The 24,777-nt window shown below is 46.2% G+C and overlaps 1 protein-coding gene across 1 annotated transcript; it reads left to right on the top strand.

The window, feature by feature from the left end:
* Positions 1-10,144: 10,144 nt before the first annotated feature.
* Positions 10,145-22,870, top strand: LOC132591656 (keratin, type II cytoskeletal cochleal-like). The gene is made up of 9 exons (XM_088661236.1): positions 10,145-10,844; positions 12,338-12,552; positions 14,669-14,729; positions 15,838-15,933; positions 17,141-17,305; positions 19,689-19,814; positions 21,505-21,725; positions 22,429-22,457; positions 22,583-22,870. The coding sequence occupies exons 1-9, from the start codon at positions 10,383-10,385 to the stop codon at positions 22,636-22,638; spliced, it is 1,431 nt and encodes a 476-aa protein (XP_088517362.1). The 5' UTR covers positions 10,145-10,382; the 3' UTR covers positions 22,639-22,870.
* Positions 22,871-24,777: the final 1,907 nt, after the last annotated feature.

The following is a 24,777-nucleotide window of genomic DNA, read 5'->3' on the forward strand; positions in this document are numbered from 1 at the left end:
CTCCAGATGTTTTGGACAGCGACTCCCATCAGTCCCAGCCATGGGAATTGTAAAATGTTGTGTAACGAGGAAAGCTATCCTGCCCCTTGTTCCTTATGATGATCTTCCATCACCCTTTCTTAACCTGACAGGAAAGGAGGCGTCATTTTGGGATCTGCCTCAGGTGTCAAAATGTAATGGGCTGGCCCTGCCTAATGCCATGTACCCTATGCTTAACACCTAGCTATTTGTTGTATGTGTTTGGAAAGGGATGGGCCAAAGTGTCCTGGAAGTTGCAAGTTCAGAAGGAATCCTTTGCACTGGTTAGTGTCCAGAAAAGTGTATATATTTCTAACAGAGAATGGCAGACAAGGTTAAAAAGATGGAGACTAATATCCACAATGTATGTATGGAAGTGGGAAGTGAGAGCTGGACCATAAAGAAGGCTGATCGCCGAAGAATTGATGCTTTTGAATTATGGTGCTGGAGGAGACTCTTGACTGTCCCATGGACTGCAAGAAGATCAAACCTCTCCATTCTGAAGGAAATCAGCCCTACCTGAGTGCTCACTGGAAGGACAGATCCTTAAGCTGAGGCTCCAATACTTTGGGCACCTCATGAGAAGAGAAGACTTCCTGGAAAAGACCCTGATGTTGGGAAAGATGGAGGGCACAAGGAGAAGGGGACGACAGAGGATGAGATGGTTGGACAGTGTTCTCGAAGCTACGAACATGAGTTTGACCAAACTGCGGGAGGCAGTGCAAGACAGGAGTGCTCTGATCCATGGGGTCACGAAGAGTCGGAGATGACTAAACGACTAAACAACAACAACAACAATATCCACAAGTGAAAATGCTTTCCTTCAGTTCCTTTGGAAACCAAGCTGGCGGAAGTGACCTTTCGTCAAAGGAAGTTGTGCACTTATGCTATATCACCCCTGAAGTGAGCCCTGAATGTGGGACTAAACTCAAGAAGGGATTTGTCTCAGGAAGGCAAATTCCACTGGCATAGGAAGCCAGAGCATTGCGATGTTTGGCACATGCGCAGACGTCGTGCAACACTGCATCGTGGGGTGCCCCCCCCGCGACTCTTAAGCCGAGCGCCGTGGCGGCGCCCAGTAAAAAGTCTCGCTTGGTGCCGTGGCCGCAGGCTGGCGCGTCATATGCGCAGTCCGTATGGGCCGCCACCGGTGTGTGACAGCAGTCCATACAGACTGCACATGTACAGCACCCTGTATGGAGTGCGCATGCGAGGGATGCTGCACATGCGCAGTCCGTACGGGGTGCTGCTGGTGCACGGCGGTCCGTAACAAGGTGCCGCATGAGAGCGGCAGCCCGCAAGGCCGCCGCCCACCAGCAGCAGCCCGTATAGGTGGAGGCGAGGGGCGGGGCGGGGCGCGCCGAGTGTCACCCTCCTCAGGGTGGAACCCGGGGCACCCCGCCCCCGCCCCCCTTGCTATGCCCCTGCCAAATTGTATGTACTTTCTTCCAGCGTTGACTAACACACTTAGTTTATACTCTCCAGGTCAGGTACTTATACCAACCTGTAAATACCAATTAGGGAGAATAGCTTCTGAAGCTATTAATTAGGTAGTTACAGTAGCTTTTCTCCTTATATTGTATTTACAAGTTGCCGGCGTGTGTTGAATTTGCACCTGATACTGGAGTGTGTCTGTCAGATGTGCATCTGTCCGACTGAGAAATCAGATCAAATAAACAAATTATAAAAATTGCCCATATTAAAAGTGCAAGATGCTGAGTGTTGAAAGGGTGGGGTGGGGAGGGGAATCCTAGCATTTAATGCTAAAATATTTGCAGGGACATTGTTTTGAAGCTCACAGTCATAATCCAAACCTGTGCAGTGCTCCAGTCTACACATAGGACTGACTCAGCCTTTTACTGAGTCAGACCACTGGTCCATCTAACTCAGTATTGCCAGTGATGGCCAAACTTGGCCCTCCAGCTGTTTTGGGACTACAACTCCCATCATCCCTAGCTAACAGGACCAGTGGCCAGGGATGATGGGAATTGTAGTCCCAAAACAGCTGGAGGGCCAAGTTTGGCCATCACTGGTCTACACGGACTGGGAGCAACTCTCCAGAGGTTCAGAGAGGAGTCCCACCTGGAGATCTCGAAGATTGAACCTGGCTGGTATCTTCTGCATGCAAAGCATGTGCTTGCCCACTGAGCAAATTGAGTACTGTGAGCTCAGCTGTCTGTACAAAGCACCCCGACACAGAATACAAAACCTTGCCCAGTATTTTGCTGCAATCTATGGATCACAGCGACACCAAGCAAAGGTGTTTACTGGGCATGGAACAAATACTGGGCATATTTACAGAAGTATTTATTTTTTACCCTAACCTAAAATATTAGGGGGACCCAGGTGGCGCTGTGGTTAAACCACTGAGCCTAGGGCTTGCTGATCAGAAGGTTGGCGGTTCGAATCCCTGTGATGGGGTGAGCTCCCGTTGCTAGGTCCCAGCTCCTGCCAACCTAGCAGTTCGAAAGCACGTCAAAAATGCAAGTAGATAAATAGGAACCGCTACAGCGGGAAGGTAAACGGCGTTTCCATGTGCTGCTCTGGTTTGCCAGAAGCGGCTTTGTCATGCTGGCCACATGACCTGGAAGCTATACGCCGGCTCCCTCGGCCAATAATGCAAGATGAGCACGCAACCCCAGAGTCGGTCACGACTGGACCTAATGGTCAGGGGTCCCTTTACCTTTACCTTTAAAATATTAGTGTGTCAGGGACTGGAATCAAGAGGAAGAAGAATGATGGAGATTGCCTCCTCCTTCTCCTGTAGCTGACATGGAGGAGGGAGGCCAGTTTCAATTACAGCCGCGCTATGAGGGAGATAGCAAGGCAGAGACTGGCAAGCTGCCAGCAGCAGAAACTTCATTAGACAGCATAGAAGATCTGCCATCTCACAGAACACAACGTTCGTTAAGGGTGCAAGAGCAACGAACGCAGAGACATTTAACCACGGGGGGCCTCCATAGGATCAGGTGCTGTTAGGAAAGGGGGAGGGGGGGAGCCAGAGTGAGCAATTCCATTGTGGAGGAATGACCGGAATTCTTTGCCTTTTACCTTGATGACTGACTGAATCAATCAATCGATCAATCAATCAATCAATCGTAAGAACTTTCTTGTTTCCTCCCTGCCTCTTCTTGCCATCGGGGGGGGGGGGGAGGGAGGGGATTCCTCAGGCCTAACATAGGGTGGTGTTATTGTTTTATATGTCTTGTAGGTGTTTAAAAAGGTAAAGGAAAGGACCCCTGGACGGTTAAGTCCAGTCAAAGGCGACTATGAGGTTGCGGCGCTCGTCTCGCTTTCCGGCCGAGGGAGCTGGCGTTTGTCCACAGACAGCTTTCCGGGTCATGTGGCCAGCATGACTAAACCGCTTCTGGCACAAGGGGGCATTGTGGTGGAAACCAGAGCACATGGAATTGCTGTTTACCTTCCTGCCACAGTGGTACCTATCTATCTACTTGCACTGGTGTGCTTTCAAACTGCTAGGTTGGCGGCAGCTTGGGACAGAGCTGTTAGGATTTTGAGTCCTTGACGCAGGGTAGTGTGATTGGTATAAACCACATGAGATGTCTGAGAAGAGTGTGGGAATGGAAGACTGGTTTATCTCTTCCATCTGAGCGTGTTATTGTTAGAATACTTTCAGTTTTGCAATATGCAACAGTCTTGCTCTGCCTGAGCTGGAGAACACAGACTTGACTGTGGATCCTTTGTATATAGTGTGAATAAAACATAGTTTAGACCTATGGATGTCATCTTCTTCTTCTTGCTGAAAAATGCCAGAAGACCTGTGTGCACTTCTCCAAGGAGGAGTGTCGCAGAGAGGCACTCTGGAGTGAAGGGGAATGCCATTCTAGAGATGTGCCTTCCCGGATATGCTCAGAGGTACTGGGGGTCTACCGTCCCCCCCAGGAGCGCATTCCAACAAGAGCCACAGGAGCTCACCCCGTTGCGGGGATTCAAACCACTAACCTTCCAATCGGCAAGCCGAAGAGATTCAATGGTTTAAACCTCAGCGCCACCCGTGTATTTTTATGAAGCATAGTGTACCATCACAGATAATGGGTGGGATATAAATTAGAGAGATTCACAGATGTTCTGCACACATAGCAGAACCTCCCCACTGCATTCATCATGGAGTATCCTTCCAGGGGCGTAGCCAGGAACAAAATTAGGGGGGGCAAGGGGCGGGGCCAAGGCACGGGAGGGGAGGGGCCACAGTGGGGCAAGGAAAGCCATGGCCGTTCAGGGGCAAGGGGGCACCAGGATCAGCCCAAAATCGGGCTGCTCCGACCCCCTCCCCCCCTCCTCGACTGGCAGGGGCGAGGGGGGCACCAGGATCAGCCCAAAATCAGGCTGTTCTGACCCCCTCCTCCCCCTCTGCGATCGGCAGGGGCGAGGGGGCGCCAGGATCAGCCTGAAAACAGGCTGTTCCGATCCCCTCCTCCCCCTCCACGATCGCCGGGGTGGGCGGAGGGAAAGCCAGACAAACGCTTTGCGCGGCTCTGGGGCTTTCCCTCCACCCGCCCCACAGCCAGCCAGGGAGAAGGGAGACGGCACCGGGCAGCGGGGCAGGCTGGCCAGCGGCCCTGCTTCTAGAGGGGCAACTGCCCCCTCCTGCCCCCCTGCCTACGCCCATGTATCCTTCAATTCGTGGGGCAGACCTTCCACACATAGGGCTCACTGGAGGCGCACCATGCAGAATGAAGCCACTGGCGCTGGTGATCCAGCATCATGCAAGCACCGTAGCAATTGCTGTGCATGGGTAACCCTGGTCTGATCGGCAATCGTGCCACTCAGCTCTTTGGGGTAGGGGAAATAGGAAAGGTGACCTGCCACAACACAGCTCCTGTGTTAAAATATGAGTTATGGTGTTAAATTAAGATATTTGGAAACTGCAAAATTTAGATAGCAAAAAATGAGGGTTAGGGTAAACATGTAAAGTGTGATCACAACAAATACATGTTTGCAAACACGCAGACTGTACAGAAACACTCTCCACGGAGGTTCCACTGTCTGTAACTTCTTGTGGAGTATACAGTCCATGGAAAACCCAGGTTTGCCTTTGCACCAGGCTAGCGATGATCCTTAGTTGTGAACAGGTGGTTCAAAGGGGACCATCGCCTGAAAAGGAGCTATTTGCATGAACATTTGTATGTCAGTGTCAAGTGTCAAGTTTTCCCCAAACATTTTAATTAACGTTCCTTGTTCCCCTGTTCCTTCAGCAGGGGGTAAATTACAGTACTTCAAAGCGTCATTGTAAACATTCATTCATATTTGCTTCCTATATTGAAGGTGCAAAGGGACAAAAGAAATATATTATTATAATAATTAACATGTGTCACTTTAAAAAGGCATTTGCAGAGCATCAGTCACACAGAACACATTCATTCATATCCACCTGCATTCATCTTTCTCTCCACAGCTACTCCTTCATCTGTTTTATGAAAGTATCTAAAATCCTTGTCATTGTATTTGAATCACACACACAAATACATACATAATTTGCTGCGGCGAAACTAAATTTGCTAATGTTTATTTTTGGAGATTGTTTCTTCAATGCAACTTAATTGCAATAGATGCAACTACAATTTCTTCATGATATCCCACCACCACCCCTTCTACTATGGTTCCACGGGGCATATTGTTGTGAATGACCAAAACTTCAGGTTACCATCACCCGCACCACTTGCAGGTTTGGGGTCTGTAAGGTACAGTAGTGTGTGCCAAGGCCCTGTGACCCAGTCGCGATGAAATAACCAGACTAGACAGCAGAATATGGATTCTGGGGTTCAAAGAGGCCACAACTTTGTTGGCTGGGCATGTTGGGGTAATGTTCAGTAGTGAGTAGAAGAACCTGGACTTTGTGGTGTTTTTAAAGAGCTTCTTCCGAAGGTGACACAAGCTTCCGTTGTGCAAGAAGGAGAGAAAGAAGATACTCTGTGTTTTCACTGCCGAGAGCACGCAGCTTCAAGGAAGCGTGCCGGGCGAGTGAGAAAGCCCTAATGAGCCATAAACCACTCATTAGGGCAATAAACGTTTCACAGGGCATTGGGTGAAGCCCCCCATCTGCTGGGAGTGTATCAAAGGGTAAACCACAACATGGGGGCCCCTATGACCTACATCAAATAGAAGTACCCCCCAAGAGGTCCCCACTGGAGGAGTTCTATGGCCCTAGCCTCCGTCTCGGCATCGGACAGAAGCAACTCCTCAAGGATCCCTTAACCAAGGAGGGGCAGGCAGAGGCTACAACCACCCCACCAGCCAAGACTAAGGCTTACCCAATGCCCAACCTCACAAAGTTGTGATGATCGTTATTAGGTAGACCAGGGGTCGTCAAAGTTTTTGTGGATTGGGCCGGTTTACGGTCCCGCAGGTGCCGCAGTGGGCCGGAGTGTATGTGTGTGCACACACACATGCACAAACACTATTTTCGGTGCTCTTTCCGGCACAGAGGAGGCGTGTGAAGCTTCCCATTGGCTGCAGGAGCTTCCTGCAGCCAATGGAAAGCCGGCCAGCATTGTGGAAGGCTCCGCACTGGTTTAGCACAGCATATGGAAACCAACCGAGCGGGTGGTGGGGATCTTCAAGCAGGCAGCGGGCATCCATGGGCCAGTTAAACAACCCCCATGGGCCGCTTGTGGCCCATGGGCCTTAGGTTGCTGATCCCTGAGGTAGACAAAAACCAAATGGCTGGTGCCAATTCCAGCTGGCTGCCAGCGGCCAGGCCACAATGCCACCTGACCACTTAAGAAAAGTGGACTTAACAGACAGGAAAATGCCATTTCAAGGGCCATTCTTCAAACTACAATTACAAATAAATGAAAGTATGGTTGCTACAGTAATCTGCAAGGTTTGATTTCTGATATTTTTGGGGGGGAGGGGGAGATGTTAGTAGCTGGATGCACTAACTCTTGAAAATGCTGGGCAGAGGGAGAGAGAAAAACAGATATAATTTGATGTGGATCATCTCAAGCAAGTTTGCTGAATTGTGGAGGAAGGGTGGAAAGTGCGTCAGTGAAACTGACCACCTTTCCTATACAAGTGAAATAGATAAGGAATTTAAAATTTCATGTACGTTTCACCTCATTGGTGAACAGATTTCTTCTTACTTGCTACCAAGATAAGCAGGTGATAGAAACCTGTCAGTTTCACCTGTGTGCTTGCCATTGTTTATACACAACTAAATAACACACACAACTAATGCTGAACATGTATAGTATGGTGCATGAAACCCAAGTTCTCATTCATTAATGTGTCCAGATGTTTGCCAACTGCTAAAATGTGCATGGGAATTGTTTACTTGTTTATGAAAAATTATACATGCAGAGGTTGCTCAGAAAAGTAAGGGAAATCTGGGGCACTTTGTGTGTTTTTCTATGGCTATCTAAAATAAATGAAAGGGAGAAAATAAAGTTCTATAGAAATAAAGGTGTTGTTTTCACAAAGTTCTATTCCTGATCCATTTAGGCCATATATCGGGTCCTCCCTGCAAGAGAGGGCATGCGTTGTGGTGGGCCCGGCAACAAGGTCTAGGTGTTGGGGCAGGGACAATTGGAGCAGCCACAACACCCTATTGGTGGTCCATCTGACAGGGTGCAATTGGGCCGAGGGCATGCCAATCAAAGAGTCAGATGGACCACTATTTAACCGCTGCACGTGTCTGTAGAGAGCCTGCTTCTCCGGAACTGTGCACTGGAACACCCGCCCACTGCTCCCTAATTTTAGGGCTTTCGCTTGACCTTGCTATGCCGTCATGTGTCGTCTGCCGTTGTTGCAGGGGCACAGCAGGAATTCCCCCCACTTGGCTGATTGGCTGTTGCCATTTGGGTTTCACCTGCCGCGTAGCAATTCATCACAACTTGTAAGGTTGGTGGATAGGTTCTGGTTCATGCTGATAGGGTGGAATGATCCCTTACCATCCTATCCATAGGTATTCCTCTTAAAGGATTCCATTGGACTTCTGGTTGGTATTCCCCCAAGCAGGGTGTGCCCCCTCCAGGGGCATAGGAAGATAGGGGCGGTAGGGGTGGGCTGCCCCGAGCGGCGGGCTCCAAGGGGCACCATCGCGGGCGCCCTCCCCGCCCCCAAAACGCGTGTCACGCCCCTCCGGGAGGCGCGCCAGGCCCCCAGAATGTGTGCCACAGCCCTCCGGGAGGCACGCCCCACCCCTGGAATGCATGCCACGCCCCTCCGGGAGGGATGCCGTGCCCCCGGGAGCCACGCTACGGCTCTGGAATGCGCCCCCCGCCCCCAGAATGGGCGCCAACCCTGCCCCCGGTGCCAGAGCATGAAGCTCCGCCACTGGCCCTCTCCAGAGTTCTGGGCACACATGGGGGAATCAGGGCCTGGCTGGCAGGCGTTAGTTAGGACCCCCGTCCCAGGTGTGAACCTGGCTGCTGACTCAAGGTGCGTCCTGAGTCAGCGCTACCCTTGGTAGCTTTTGGAACCAGAGCCTATGCAACCACTCACTTGATTTGTAATCAATAAAGTTGTTGACTAAATTCTGCCAAAAACCAAACCAAAAATCTGAGTCATGTCTGAATTTATTAAAGGGCTCCACACGCAAAAACAGTTTCAGTGCTTGAATCCTGTATGTATGATTCTCCCCCAAACCAGCTTATCAGGGCTCTGTCTTTGCAGCCAGTGTGGCATAGTGGTCACCTTATAAGGCTACGACCTGGGAGACCAGAGTTCAAATCCCCACTCAGCCATGAAGTTCACTGTGTGACTTTGGGCCACTCACTGTCTCTCAGCCTAACCAATCACATAGAATAAAAAAATTCCTTCCAGTAGCACCTTAGAGACCAACTAAGTTTGTCATTGGTATGAGCTTTTGTGTGCATGCACACTGAAGTTCATACCAATGACAAACTTAGTTGGTCTCTAAGGTGCTACTGGAAGGATTTGTTTTATTTTGTTTCGACTACAGCAGACCAACACGGCTACCTACCTGTAACAACAATCACACAGAGTTGCTGCAAGGGCAAAATGGTGATAGCACAGGTTAGAAGTTTCTGAAGGTGAGTGTTGGGTTCCATTCCCCCTGTTGTTCCCTCTCTGCCAAAAAAAAACTGTTTGGCACTGGCACAAATGCTACTTGTTCAACAAGATTTTGTGTGCATAGCCCTACCTACTCTCCTTGTGGATATAGAAATGGGACCACTGGATATATTCTAGTTTAGACTAATACCTATAAAATATTCAATCAGGTGGAGTCTATTTTGTGTGTTGGCAGTAGATAGCTTCCACTTTGTATTTTCCAAATCTTCCAATCATGAAGGTCCATACCTCAGTGGTAGACCATTTGCTTTGAATGCAGAGGGTCCCAGTTTCAACCCCTCGTGTCTGCAGACAAGGATGGAGATGTTCCTTGTCTGAAACCCTTGAGAGATGCTGCCAGTCAGTGTAGACAATGCTGAGCTAGATGGAACAATGGTCCGACACAATTCACACGCTTAACAAACAAATTCAGTTTACTTGTATTGGGGAAGTGAGCGCATATACCTCTCCTCCATATCACACATAATGAAGTATGTGACCCATGGAGTTCCTGAACACAGAGGTACCCAATTTGTGCGAGTCATGCAAATCCAGTTTGCCCATGTGCAAGCTTTTGTGGAGAGCGCCCACATCACACACTGCACACATGGGCCGGTCCCCCCTCCTACATAAAGAGCATGTCAACTGAGCATGTTCATCAACCCAAAAGAGACAAATTAATGACTAGTGCAGGTAGCAGGGGTGCCAGCTTGAATAAAATATGGGGGGGCAGGTAAGCCCCACCCCACATAATTGATCACACACCCCATTTGAATGCCAATGCCCATAAACTTTGAGGGGGCACCTCCCTCAAATATTTTATGGGCGGCATAGGAGTTGGCTCCTACGACACTTGGTAATTGTCACAGTCCAGTCCACCCATTTAACAATGGCGAGCACAACACCACAGATGGAAACTTGGAGATCAGCATTCAAAACCAAGGTAGGAAGAAAGAAGCATTTTAGATTCTTGCAGTGCCTTTGCCCTCAAGCAATTTCACTTGTATCATGCTAATTCTGACAAAAGAGTAGCCAATCGGTTCATAAAGGAAAACATCTTCCAAATCAAAATTTGCCAACAGGGCATTTAAAAAAGTGTTTCCTGTACCACACTGTTTACTGTTTGTCTAGCACTTTTTAACTTCATCCTTTAGCCTGTGAAGGTCAATGTTTTGCTGCCAGGCAAGGCAAACCCCGTAATATCCTAAATTACCACTGCAAATTTCAGAAGATCTGCCTGACTAATCTGCTGCATATAAGGAGTAGCTCCTTCTGCTGCTCTCATTCTGTGCACCCCCTTGTCCTTTGAGTCCTTCTCAGACGGAGCCAACATGATGAGCCAACAGTTCTTCGCCTCTTCTCCTCAGAGATGTTTTACCTCTGCCTCCTCTGGTGCAGGCAGCGGAGGGATCAGAATCAGTGAGGCATCCACCTGCCAGCCTTTCGGCGCCACCCACCTGGCAGGAAGGGAAAACACCAGCAAAAGTTTCCATAACTTTGGTGGAAGACTTCAGATTTCTTGCTGTGTGAGCACCGAGAGAAGTAGTTATGGAAACGATATGGAAGCAGGGCAAGTGGTGGGCCATAGCATACTTGCAAGGGGCTTTGGACATAGAAGCACAACAAGTCCTTCTGCCAGCTGTAGAAGCGATAGGATCCGCGAGGTTTCCATTAACAAGCATCTCTTGGAACCTCTCTGCCTGGGGGTCGATCCACATGACCATCAAGTAAAAGCACGGGAGAAGGAGCAAATAAAGGACCTCAACAATCAGTTTGCTTGCTTTATTGACAAGGTGAGATGATTCCATTAATGATGGTGGGGGTGATCCCAGACCGAAGGGCTGAACATTCAGATATTTGAAGCAGAGTTAGAGTTCTAATTAATTTTGCTGCCACATTAAGTGATATGTTTGCAGAGAGCAAATTTTGAATCTGGAGACTTTGAAGGATAAGGTCTGATTCACACCTGTACACTTGACAGAAGAATGTGTGAATTGACTCAGTTGAAATGTGCTGTATTAGTGGATGATCATGTGCTAAAAGTTCTGTCCATGGTTTTTACATCTCTCCATACAAGGCTTGTGCTACTGCTTGCTAGACTGCAGCATACCCAGCAGCCTTCAAATTTCGTTTCAAGGTTTCTCGGTGCAGAACTACCCAATGGTTAAATATATATATATATATATATTATGTAAGCTCCGTGCCATTTTTCAGCATAGCCACACTACAAACTCATATGGGAGGGGGATTACTGGTTTGTTTTTGTTTTATTATGTATTTTAGATTCTCATTTTATATTTTTATGTTGTGAACAACCCTGTGATCTTTGAATGAAGGGTGGTATGCAAATTTAACGCTAGTAGTTGTTGTAGTAGTAGTACAACCTCTGTGACAGCCCATTCACAGTTGGTTGAAACATGGTGCTGATAATGCCAAGGTTGCAGGTTTATCCGCATGTGGGACAGTTGCATATTCCTCATTGCAAGGGGTTGGACTAGGAGACCCTCAGGATCCCTTCCAACTCTACAGTTCTGTGATTTTATGATCACACCCCAACATGAAGAGGATGGGTAGCTTTTTTAAGCCGACAGCTTTTCCCTTTGTGGCTAACTGTGGCTTGGGAGGGCAATTTTGAGCTGGTTCGAGGCTGTAGTGCAAGCAGAAATAGGTAGAAAGTATACTTTATTCAATATACAGTGGACACAGGAAAATGCAGGCCTTTTTTGTGGTGGCTCCTCACTTGTGGAATGCTCTCCCCAAGCAGGCTTGCCTGGCACCTTGGTTACATTTATTTTGGTGTCAGGCAAAATAATCCTCTTCTCCCAGGCTTTTGGCTAATTAAACTCTCTATGGTCTTTTAAACGGCGGGGTAGGGCTATTGTTTTTGTTTGTTACTGTGTTACACATTTTTTGTGGGTTTTCATATTTTAAATTTCCGTGTGATCCTCAGATGAAGGGCAGTATAGGAATTTTAACAACACCATAGGTGGTGAGAAGGGTGGGGCTGAGGTGTTTTCATTATCAGCTATGAACAATGGATTAGAGTACACCTAGAACCATAATGTAAGATTTCGATTATATGCGTGAGATCTATCATTTGAATCACTTCCATAATGGCTTTGTGGTTATAGGCTATATTTTGTATTGAAAAACAACAACCAAGGATATATTCAGCACCTAAAAGTGAATCCCGTAGCAGCAAAATGCTGGCTCATTCATGCATTTATTTGCTATCAAAAGTTGCAACAGCTTCACAGCAACTGGCCTTTTCTTGCTTGGATTTCAGGTCCGATCCTTGGAACAAAAGAACCAGGTGCTGGTCACCAAATGGAAGCTGCTGCAGAACCAGACAGTTCCTACCGTTCGGAAAGATCTCAAGCCTTTATGTGAAAATTTCCTCAGTAAGCTGAGGAAAAAACTGGACTGCTTATTGTGTGAGAAGCAGAAGCTCGAAAACCAACAAAAAACAACGCACAGCATGGTTGAGGAGAACCGATGCAAGTAAGTTAACCTCTCTAGGCAGAGGCCATGTCCACAGCCAGCTCCTTACACTTAGTGAGCCAAGACTGGTGGCAGACCTTACATTGCATGACTTCCGCAGAACTAGGAGTGGGGTGGGGAAATGCTTTCACTCTACATTTTAAGGCGAGACTATCTAATTTGTGCACCCCCAAACAACAGATGAACTGGGCAGAGGGGGGTTTAAATCCCCAGTCAGCCAAGAAGCTCACTGGGTGCAGGGCCGTCTTAAGCATATCGGGTGCCCGGGCGCCGTGGTGCGACGATCCCTCCAGCGCCCCCGCCCCGTTTCTCCGCACGGCTGGTGGGCAGGTGCAGCGCGCAGCACGGCTGCCACAGGCACCACAGCACGGCGCCCCCCCCCCGGCACCCTGCGCCCCCAGCCTGGCCATAGGGCTGGCCCTGACTAGGTGGCCCTGGGCCAGTCACTTCCTTTCAGGGTTGTTGAGGGGATTAAACAAGAGGAAGAACTGTGTACACCACTTTGAACTACTTGGAGAAATGGTGGGATATGAATGCAATAAAATAACCAATAATAAGTAGAATGCTGCTTTCTGTCCATTCCTAGCCAGAACTAGATGTTATGGCTGAAAGCAACAGCCCCGCCTCTCTTACCTGCTCTCTCCAGTCACACGAAATTGAACATGTGACATGAGGACCCTGTGATTACTCCCTATTCTGATCCAATGGCTGCTTCCTATGAACCGCCAGGAATTTGCCACATGATAACATCGTGCCATTTTCCCCCAACACGGCATGGAGTACCCATGTGAAGTGGGCTTCAAATATTGAAGAAACAGCGAGGCCATGACGCTAGCTTAGTTTCTGATATCGCCTGGCTCTGTGGAAAACCTGCTTGTTGTTTGCTCTGATTCAGTGGTAAAATGTGGGCTTTTCCTGGGGGGAAGCATTGCTGTCCTGCTGTTTCTTTCTTTTTTATAATAATTTTTATTCAATTTTTCCAAATTAACAAATAAAACAAACAGCTGTCCTGCTGTTTCTTGGCTCTGACGCAGACCTGGAAAGCCCAGACCTGTGCTGAGAAACATGGCACAAAAGGAAGTGTGGGTGAGGCCTCAGAGCTGGAAAAGTGGCATAGCTCCTTCAATGGATGGCACTACCTTCACGTTGTTAACAGGTTAAGGTGGCTTAAGCATTGCTAGAAAGTAGGGGAGAGAATGGGATGTGGCATTTTCAGTTTGGGCAACAGCCCTTCACCTGCTATTTAACATCTAAAGCATGTCAGAAGCCAGGCTGAAACCTACCATGGCTTCAACCTTCCCTCTCCATAGTGCCACCAAAGGCATTTGTACTTTTGCAAGAGAGTGCAATCTTCAAACCTATCATTGACCAAATAGTTCCACTAGTCCTGTGGTGTTTTAACTAAACTTAAATGTATGTATGTTCTTTCCCCCCTGAAACACTGACATTCGAAACCGGCAAGTACTATCTTGGAAAAGATTTGTTGTCTAGAGAAGTTGAGCTGTATGCTACTTAAAATGTGATATAATTTGTTCTGTTTCCAGTTCCTCCTTCTTTTCATCCTGGTTTCTACAGCACAGGATTAATGGTTCCTGTCACATTTTAATTATGTGCTGCATGAAAATGCATGCCATAAAGACTACGTGACTGGTTGTTAGGCTTTGTTTTGGTCTGATGTAAAATTGTTTCAGGAGGGGGCAATTTTGACTGGAGGATTGGCAGAAGAAGAGGTCAAAAGTGCTTAACCCTTTTCATGCCAGTCCAGCTATTAAAAATAACATCTCCAAGCTCCTCTCCCCACCACCACCCCGTGCAGGGTTACAGACATGTTTAGTTACTTCTGCAACACTGTGGGGGCTAATAAAAGCAGCTTCGGGAAAAGGGATGTGGAAGAGAAAAGAGGCCAGTAAATAATGGGATCCGGCTAACTCCTCCTTTTGCTGTCCCTGCTGTTTCTTGGCTCAAAATTCCCCCATCCTGAACTGCTTTTCTTTACATCAAATGACCATTGGGACTTTGTACATGTGGTTAAGTGTAATCTATGCTTGCTTGCTGTGTTTGGATAAAGTGTTTCTCTTTCCTCCTCTTGCTCTCTCTCCCTCTCAAATCCTGCAAGATATGAAGAAGAGCTGAATAGACGAACAAATACAGAAAATGAGTTTGTCCTGCTCAAGCAGGTGAGTGGTTTAGGTAGGCCTGCACAGTAAAATGTGCATGCCAGCACAAAATGGGGATTTCTAGATTTACACATTTCAATTTTAATTTACATAAGTAAAGGCAACTGGGGGCATTGATCATCAGCTAGGAACTGTAGTCAATTCCAGGTTGTGATGCACATCTCTGGGCTCAGTCACACTTACCTTTTGCCCCATGCTTTCTAGGTACAGAGCTACACTTTCCTGATCCAAGTCCACTTTCCGCAGGAAAACCTGATCTTTAATGTTGAATTAGAATAAAAAATGCCAATTTGGGTTTCCCACAAATTGCAAGGGGAGTGGGAGGGAGAAGAAGTATTCAGGCGTGGTCTAAGAAGCAATTCCTAAAGCCACTCCGTTTTTTCTTGGACTCTAGCTTCCATCAGTCACAGCCAGTCAATGGTCAGGGATTATGGAAACTGTAGTTCTACAGCTATAGTACACGGGTTCCGCACCCTGTACTATAGGATGCTTTGGGGGCAGTTGTTTCTTGTTCCAAATTGGTGGGAGATGTAGTAGAAGAGATGGGGAAATTGCTCCACTAAAGGGAATGATATAGCCTGCCATAATTCAGCATGAACACAGTGCTGATCCCGAAGACCCAGCATTCCTATTGAACTGCAAAAATGTATCAGCGTGAAAGAAATGGAGGGCTGAAACAATGTACATCACTTGATTTCTCATTACCACTTGAAGCTGATGTCTTCAAGAGATGAAAGTACATGTAACAAGCAGCCAGCCTCATTTCATTGGAAGAAAAGGCATTTGATAAGCACAGATGTCCTAGTAAAGTACATACCTGGATAACCTCTTTCTGGCTATATCAATGCATTAAGGAGCCATCAGATATCTCCATATAACCATGAATTGTACGGTCTTTTATGAAAAGCATGGTGAAAGGGCTCCATTGCAATTTGGAACTCTGAAATTGCAGGGGACTCAGCCTAAGCACATACACTTGTTACAAACATGTATTTCAGTGTGTGTGAGAAAGTCTTAAATATTAAGTGGTATATAAATGCTATAAAATAAATGAATAGTGTTGGCTTTGGAATGGCATGAGAATTTAATCTCAGGTTTTCTCCCCTAGAAAGTTGATGCTGCGTATGAACATCAGAAGGAACTGGAAATGAAGAAGGAGCTGCTGAAAGAGACTGTAGAATTCCTGAGAGCTTTCTTTGCAGAGGTCTGTTAAGATAAGTTGCAGCATAAAAAAGCTGCTCTTACCCCTCAATTCAGATATTTCAATTGTGCATCTTTCGGAAATCAGGCACCCCACAGCCCTAGGATGTGACGCCACTGCCATTATTTCTAGCGCCAGATAAAACAGACTTGACTCTTGTGTAGCAATGGAAATCTGCCTTATATTTAGCCAGACCCTTGGCCCACTTTGCTCTGCATTGCATACACTGACTGGCAGCAGCTCCTTTGGATAGTCTTTCCCAGCCTTACTTGGACAGATGCCAAGAATTGAACCATGGACCTTTTGCATGCCCAATAGTGGCCCTATCATTGAGCTATGGATCTCGATCCTTTCCTTCTATAGGCAATGCTATTCATTTCAACACAGGGGTCCTTCTGGTTCCGCTGGATTTTTGTTCTAAGCAATTTATGCTTTGGATCACAATATTTAGATCTGTGCGACAATCTTTTCAGATAGAATACTGGGTGCTGGAGTTTACCGCCGGCCCCCCCCCCCACAGAGAGCTACAATTCACAGCACCCTTAAAAAACTAGAGTTTCCACATTTTTTCAGTAGATGTTTTAAATGTGTAAAGGTAAAGATAAAGGGACCCCTGACCATTAGGTCCAGTCGTGACCGACTCTGGGGTTGCAGCGCTCCTCTCGCGTTATTGGCCGAGGGAGCCAGCGTACAGCTTCCAGGTCATGTGGCCAGCATGACAAAGCCACTTCTGGCGAACCAGAGCAGCACACGGAAATGCCGCTTCCCTTCCCGCTGTAGCGGTACCTATTTATCTACTTGCACTTTGACGTGCTTTTGAACTGCTAGGTTGGCAGGAGCTGGGACCGAGCAACGGGAGCTCACCCCTTCGCGGGGATTCGAACCGCCGACCTTCTGATCGGCAAGCTCTAGGCTCTGTGCTTTAACCCACAGCGCCACCCGCGTCCCTAATAATGTGTAGTGTTCAACAAAATGATATGTGAATCTCATCAATTGCTCCAAACAAGACACATAAGTTAGGCTTGGTCCTGCACCTCGAGATAGTTTTACAATTTTTTTATGTGCTGTAAGCCACCCAGAGTGGCTGGGGAAACCTAGCCAGATGGGTGGGGTATAAATAATAAATTTATTAGTATTATTATTATAGTTTGCTGTTGCTTTCTCTACTGCTGGGCACTAAGATGTCACTCAAATTCTGTGTAACCTGCAGGAACGCACTGTGCTAGACTGCCAACTTTATGATACATCTGTGGTTGTCAGCATGGACAACAGCAGAGGCCTCGACATGGATGCCCTGATCCAGCACATTGAAAGATGGTATCAGAGCATCGCACTAAGAAGCAAAGAAGAAGCTAATATCTTTTACAAGAGCCAGGTATGACCAAGAGACATGGAATGGGTTGAGATGGTGAAATAGATTCAGAATTCTGCTATTTCAGGAGCCCAACATCACTCTTCTTTTTTTAAAGGAATGTAGACAATCAGAAAATAAAGGAACCAGACCCTAGATTTTCAGCAATTCAATTTTCACATCCTGGTTTGCCAACTTCAAGCTCTCAGATTTCTCAATAAATAGAAAAAGTTCTGCTGTTCTATCCATTTGTTAAAATCAGTGCAATGAAATGACTGCCAGGTCCACATTTTGATCATCTAAAGCCATATATTAAACCAGATTTATTGTTTCACGAAGCAAGTCTTAGGAGCATAATAACATAATAAAATTAACTAAAATGAAACCAGTTTCTCCTTTGGAAGTCAGCTACTAGTTAGTGAGTTCTTTTACAAATGTGGTGGGGATTCCAAGGAAAGTCTAGACTACAATATTATTATTATTTTAATTGAGTATTGGTGTTCATTGTATTTTTATTATTTTTCCTGTTTGTTAAATCACCCTGGTCATCACACATAAATTTATGAAGCTCAATGTATGGTGAATAACTACTGAGATATTTAGCTGGATGGATGTCATATATCCAACAGGAAGGTGACCAAATTAAGATGAAATATCTTTGTGTGGTACAAGTTGTGTTGTGTTATATTATATTTAGAGTAATCTCATTGGCAATGGCAGTGACACAGTGACGGTTTGTTGGGAGAAAATGTGGTGGATATACAAGATGTAGGGTGAAAACATGGATAGCTAACCTTTTTCAGCCCAAAGGTTGTGCTGACTGTCAGCCACACCTCCAAGGCTCTCATGTCTTCAGTATGCATGGCCAATATATATAACCTTTGCAGAAACCAGACCCCTCAAAGAACTGTTTTGGCATAGTTTGCAAGCTTAGAAACAGAAAGGCCCAAGAGAAAGTTATTTTGCCAGGTGAATTGCTCTGGTGAATTGATAAGTGGAGGCACAGAATCTTGAAGTCTGAATCTCCATCAGGTTCCTTCTGAATAGTTTCTAATACTGTATGTCATTGAATATGAACAGCTTTTGCCTCAGATGCAACCATCTATCTTGTTTATCAGTTTTATTGTGCTAAAGCAATCTGTCCTCCTCAAACTTAAAAGATTATACTATTGTTTTAACCGTCCTCATTTTAACAAGCATAAATCCTCATTCCGCTACAGGCACTCCCAGATGTACTCCTAGTCCTAGCAAAGATCTCAGAAATTAGTTTCGGGGAACTTAATGTTGTATCTCAGTAAATTCCTCATATGGAATCTGTGGGCATTTTTCCTTTTTCCTTTTTCAATAAGATTTTATTAAGACTTTTCATAATACAATAAAAAGCAAACTGATCTAAAAAAAAAACAAAAGCAAAGGAAGAAAAAGAATGCAAAATCCTCTCTCAAATGCAGATCTTAACTCTTGTCCCACACAGAAAGAGGTGAACTCTCTCAGCCCTCACCTGGCAGCTTCCCTTTCTTTCTTCCTCTCACACAGGGTCCATGGTTTCATTCCACTCCTTTGCTTTGAGCTCTTTTCATCGTTCATGCAATAGTTGCTGCATGACATAGTGGGGTGTTTTTCAATATTTTCACCATATTGAGTGCTTTCTTTGAGATCCATACAGTCCTTGCTTATCAAAATACATTCCTAGCATTCCTCTCTCACCGTGAGGCAGCCACAAAGTTTCACACTACAATCAACACATTCACCAGTGGGTGGAGGATCAAAACCAGAACAAAATAAAATGAAAACTTCTCAGAGTTGGAACACCTCTTAGCTGTTTAGAAACTTTCCTAGGTATGCATGGTTGAAGCACACTTTTTGTTTTATTTTAATTTCAACCCATTATGTGGGCATTTCTTCAAAGAACTTAGTGTTCACAGGAACTCTGTTGAGGAAGGTGGTTCTAGTCTGGTAGCTGAGGATTGGCATAGTTTTTATATAGTCCCTGGTGGGGGCAGGCCTCAGGCCTGGCTGTCAAATGTGACTCTCCAAGCCCCTCTGTTTAGCCCTCTCCCCAGTCCATGCCTCACATTGACCCTGCTTCACTGCCTCCTCAAGTGCTTATGTCCAGATAGAGGCATCTTTGAATTATGACAGTGCATTTTGTTTGCGTAGATGGAAGATAGAGAGGTAAGTTGATTGTAATGTCACCAATTACAAAGGTAATTGCCATAGGCATTGCTCCACCCATTTTTTGCCCCTGGCCCCTGGGGGATTATCCACAAAGGACTGTGGCCCTCTGGCTAACAAGGGTCCAACCTCCCGACATAGCCAATGAGGGGGGAGCCATCACTGCCTCTCTCGCAATATTTAAGCATTAAGTTGTACCTCTGCTCTTCTGCCTTCTCTCTCTGAATATTAGATTGAGGATCTCCAGAGCAAACGATGCAAGTTCCATGCAAATCTGGAAAAAAACAACAATGAAATTACTGAGCTAAAACGGGTGATACAGATAATGCAATTCCAGACAGATAATGAGAAGAAGAAGGTGAGGAATCCCTTGTGTTCCCTGGTCCTGGTTTGGTGGGAGTGTCAGACCTTAAGGCCTGCCTTCAAAAACTGAAGGCCACAACTTGCTGGTTTTTCTATGGTACCACTAATGGTTCGTAACCACCTGCTACTTAAAGGTGTTTCTGAAATTTGTATTTCCTGGGAAAAAAACACGGAGCACATTCATAACCATAGCTGCCAAGTATCCCGTATCCGCCGGGAAAACCCCTTTTTTCTCACCGTTTCCTGGCGGTCTCCCGTTTGGCAGAAAATCCCGGCATTGTCCCTTAAATTCGCTTCTTCCCGGCGGCCATTTTTCTGGTGCTGCTTTGCCCTTCTATGGGCACCAGAAAATGGCGGCGCCGGCGCCGGAAGTCGCTTCCGCGCATGACCGGAAGTTGTGTGACGCGACTTCCGGTGGCGCTTCGCCCTTCTATGGGCATCAGAAAATGGCGGCGGCGGTGCCGGAAGTCGCTTTTACGTGTTTCCGGTCATGCGCGGAAGCGACTTCTGGCGCTGGCGCCGCCATTTTCTGGTGCCCATAGAAGGGCGAAGCGCCACCGGAAGTTGCGTCACGCAACTTCCGGTCATGCGCGCGCTGCCGATCCCGGATCTTTACGATCCGGACTTGGCAGCTATGTTCATAACACTCATTACAAATGTGAGAGATGTATTACAATCCCATAAATTCTTCTCTGGCTCAGGTTTTAATCTGAGCTGGAGAAGAATTCAACTCCTTTTCCCCTCCATGCATCCAGCCCCTAACTCAGGCATCCCTAAACTTCGGCCCTCCAGATGTTTTGGACTACAATTCCCATCTTCCCTGACCACTGGTCCTGTTAGCTAGGGATCATGGGAGTTGTAGGCCAAAACATCTGGAGGGCCGCAGTTTGGGGATGCCTGCCCTAACCCCTGTCTGACACATGCATAGTCCTTCAAGAAGTAACTCTAGGCATGAATGGGGAGGAGACCTTTGCTACCAGATTTGGCAGCTAGGTAAGCAGGTGAAAGGGGAGAGGAAGGAGGTTTGGAAGTTTATAGGTGGGTAGGTGGGTGAGTGGGAAGAAGAGTTATGGTGGGTGAGCAGCAGCTTCAAAGCTCACAGGAATGCAGGATAAGACTCTGATCCCTGATCAGTGGGGCCCTTATTAATTCAGATTAGCGCTACCCTGGCCACAGGCAGTGCTGATTGGGGCTAATGGGAGTTTGTAATCCAACGTATCTGGAGGGTGTTGGGTTAGGGAGTTAGGATATTTCCCATTTTCCAGTTTGGGGCAGAAATCACTTAGCTTGTTTCGAGCCAAACCAAATGAGACTGGGAGAACATACCTATCACTAATTCAGCTGGTCCCTGAGCTGAAACAACCGGGGAGGATTGTTGGGCGTCACTTTTGCCCTCATGAAAGGGACTCACCTATCAGGTGATTTTTGCATCACTTTGCATGACCTGAGGGTGCATCCTACCCAAGACTCCTCTGAAGGGAGTTCAACACCAGGGGCAGGCAGATTATCTTTCAGGGGAAGCTCTCCTCCCTTAGTGATCTTGCTATTGAAGAGCCTGTGATAAGATCCTAGGAAATTCCTGGTTGCCCGGAATTGCTGTTGGAATGGGAAGGCGGAAAGGGACTGACTCCAATATGGAGTGATACTGGTGTTACATTTGGACAATGTTCTCCCATATTTTTCAGGTGGCTTCTCTGCAGGCAGCCATTGGTGACACTGAAAAACAAGGTGACCATTCTCTTAAAGATGCCCAGGAAAAGCAACAAGAGCTCCAGAAGCGCCTGCAGGATTCCAAGGACAAATTGGCTGGCCTCTTGAGGGATTATCATGAACTCATGAATACCAAACTGGCCCTTGATATTGAGATTGCTACATACAAGACATTACTGGAAGGAGAAGAGAACAGGTGAATGCAATATACGCCATCTATAGATAGTAAGGATTCTGTTTGTATTTCCACGTTTTCGAGCCTGGAATGGAGCAATTCACCTACACATGCCATACCCTCCAACATTTTCAAGCCAAAATCCAGGGCACCATATTCTTGGTTTTTATTGCGAGAGCATGGCAGCAACTTTGGTTGCCATGATATTGTGTGCCCCCCCCGAAAGCTTTTTTTTCAGGCATGGCACCCAAAAGCATCCATTTGGGGGCACTGCACAGGACTACTGTCCAAAAAAAGTGCTTTCTTGGGGGGGGGGGAATTGCATCGTGAAATTGCACTGAATGCTAAGTATATGGTATATAAACATTAAGTTCTTTTATTAATAATTTACTTAGTAGCAAATAATTACAGCTGTGAACAGGACTGAGATCTACAGATAAAGGGTACTATACAAATTTACCAAAGAGTAATAATAAACAAGCCATTGAAACATTACAAATGGGTTACTGGCAACAGATTTTCCTTTAAAAACTATGGGATTTCCCCAGGGAAGCATAAATTCAGATTGGATTGTGCGGGGCAGGGGTTGGCATTTTGATTATAACATTTTTCACAGACGCTGCCCAAAAAAGGCACCCATCCCATAATAAACACCCTCAGTTTAATAAATAATAACCAACCTGTATTCTTTTTCTTCCCCCGCTGCCTGGCCCGTCTCTAAAAGAATATGCACCGGAGCACCTGTGAGTCTGGGTAAGGACCCCAAGGATTCTTATTTTCTTCTGTAGTCTGTAAGATTTCGTTTCACTACATTAACAGCCCCTGATGTCTGTGACATGCTGTAAGACTGATTCACGGAATATATCATTCTCTTGCAGCCGTGGTGAACACTTCTTGTGCAGTCCACAACACGGTCCATGGTGTGAAACAGTAGACTGAAATGGAAGCAAACATTGGATGCACTTAGGGAATTTTAGTGTCCTGTTGTTTTCAGGATTGGCAATGAAACTCCAAAAGAAAATCTACATATAACCTACATGATTTCTAAGGATGCTTTGTCTTTCAACAGTACATGTGCAGATTAAATCAGAAATGAATTGGGTTTTTGCCATAAAATTAATCATAGGAGATAATGGCTGTGTTATGATAAACCATGATGAAAACAAGTCTCGCCTAGCCTCTACTTCTCTTGTTATTAACTGTGGATTAATAGTATCATTCAGACCCAACAAAGTGTGCATGATCTTAGCTACAGTTTGTTTGAAACAAGTTGATGTCAAGCCATAGTTGAGATTAGCCACACTTTTAAATTTGGGACTGTGGTGAATTGAAAATTATGACTATGGTAAAGGTAAAGGGTAAAGGGACCCCTGACCATTAGGTCCAGTCGTGACCGACTCTGGGGTTGCACGCTCATCTTGCATTATTGGCCGAGGGAGCCGGCGTACAGCTTCCAGGTCATGTGGCCAGCATGACAAAGCCACTTCTGGCGAACCAGAGCAGCACACGGAAACGCCGTTTACCTTCCCGCTGTAGCGATTCCTATTTATCTACTTGCATTTTTGACGTGCTTTCGAACTGCTAGGTTGGCAGGAGCTGGGACCGAGCAACGGGAGCTCACCCCGTCACAGGGATTCGAACCGCCGACCGTCTGATCAGCAAGCCCTAGGCTCAGTGGTTTAACCACAGCGCCACCTGGGTCCCTATGACTATGGTAATGATGCATAATACAGTATAGGGTGCCTACATTCTGCATGGACTGGTTGCATGGCAACATGTGCAAATGGATTTAGATAGGGCCTACCTATTAGGTCCATAAATTACCACATAGCATATATTCAACACAAAAAAACAGCAACAATTTGTTGTTGACAAAGGACGGCTGGACATATAAAGGGCCCCAGTACCTTCAGTAGCTTCGGGCCTCGTCAAACCTGAATCCGGCCCTGGTAACAGATCAGGATACTGATACCATTTGGGCTCTCGCAGGCATTTATTCTTTTGTAGGTACAAGAGACAGTCTGCAAGAAGCAGCTGTTCCTGGACTAGAACTCAGAGAACCTCACTCTTTCCTTGGCACTGAATGCAACTTAGTGATCTCAGATTTTACCATCTCCTGACAGAATATTTTATTTCCTTTTATTTATTTTTTAACAATAGCCTTGGCTGTATTCAGTCAAAATCTCGCGGAGCCCCTTGGAAATGATCTCCTAATAAGATTTTTGATTTTACCAACCAACAATTTCAACAAGCAAATTTGATTACACAATATTATATTCATCCGCTGTTATAGGGCCCCTAAAAGGCGTGGGGCCCATAGGCTGGTGCTTACACTGGGAAATCTATGGTCTTCCAGATGTTGCTGGACATGCTGATAGGGGCTGATGGAAGTTGGAGGTGAAAACTGTTGTGTATTGAGTCAAAGGATTTTATCTCTGTGTTATTATTGTCTGTATTTGCATTAGGATAAAGTAACTGCCTTTTGGTTCCAGAAGCTACAGCTACTATTGGTTCATGTAAGCTGCTGTATTTGGATCCTCTGTCTTATTGGTTCCCTCCAAAAGGCAGCACTGTGATTGCCTGATATTGTTCCCACCAAAATGTATCCCTTTCTAGCTAGTTCCCTGTCCCTATAAATGTAGCCTTCCTGCCCTCACAGTCAGTCTTGTTCACTTTAATAAAGAACTGTTACTAGAGAACTGTCTCCAGCATGTTATGTCAAGAGAGCTGAAATCACAAACCCCACGTCACAACAAAAACCATCTGGGGGCCACAGGGTCCCCATCCCTGAGTTGGGAGTAGAGAGTAGCTAGCCCCTTCTTCGTAATGGAGGCAAACTGAGACACACAGCGACACATGATTTTAAAAGAGAGGATTATATTTAACTCGGACAACTCTACAGTATATTCTTTAATCCACATTACTCTAATTTACTTGCATATATTATGGTGCAATAAATTTATTCCACTCCCCCTCCCCCAATTCCATTTATATTTTTTCCTGCTTAGCCAGTGGGAAACTTGCATTCATTTAAACAAAGCCAAGGTTTCATTTTGTCTTTGCGAATTAAACA

This window comes from Zootoca vivipara, chromosome 2, assembly GCF_965207765.1.
Source record: "Zootoca vivipara chromosome 2, rZooViv2.hap1.1, whole genome shotgun sequence".
Classification (NCBI taxonomy): domain Eukaryota; kingdom Metazoa; phylum Chordata; class Lepidosauria; order Squamata; family Lacertidae; genus Zootoca; species Zootoca vivipara.

What these genes read in the sequence shown, in the direction of transcription:
- LOC132591656 (XM_088661236.1), top strand. Translation starts at nt 10,383, where the DNA reads ATGATGAGCCAACAGTTCTTCGCCTCTTCTCCTCAGAGATGTTTTACC. An exon ending in AGTTTGTCCTGCTCAAGCAG is followed by an intron (nt 14,730 to 15,837) that starts GTGAGTGGTTTA and finishes TTTCTCCCCTAG; the next exon opens with AAAGTTGATGCTGCGTATGA. An exon ending in CAGATAATGAGAAGAAGAAG is followed by an intron (nt 19,815 to 21,504) that starts GTGAGGAATCCC and finishes CATATTTTTCAG; the next exon opens with GTGGCTTCTCTGCAGGCAGC.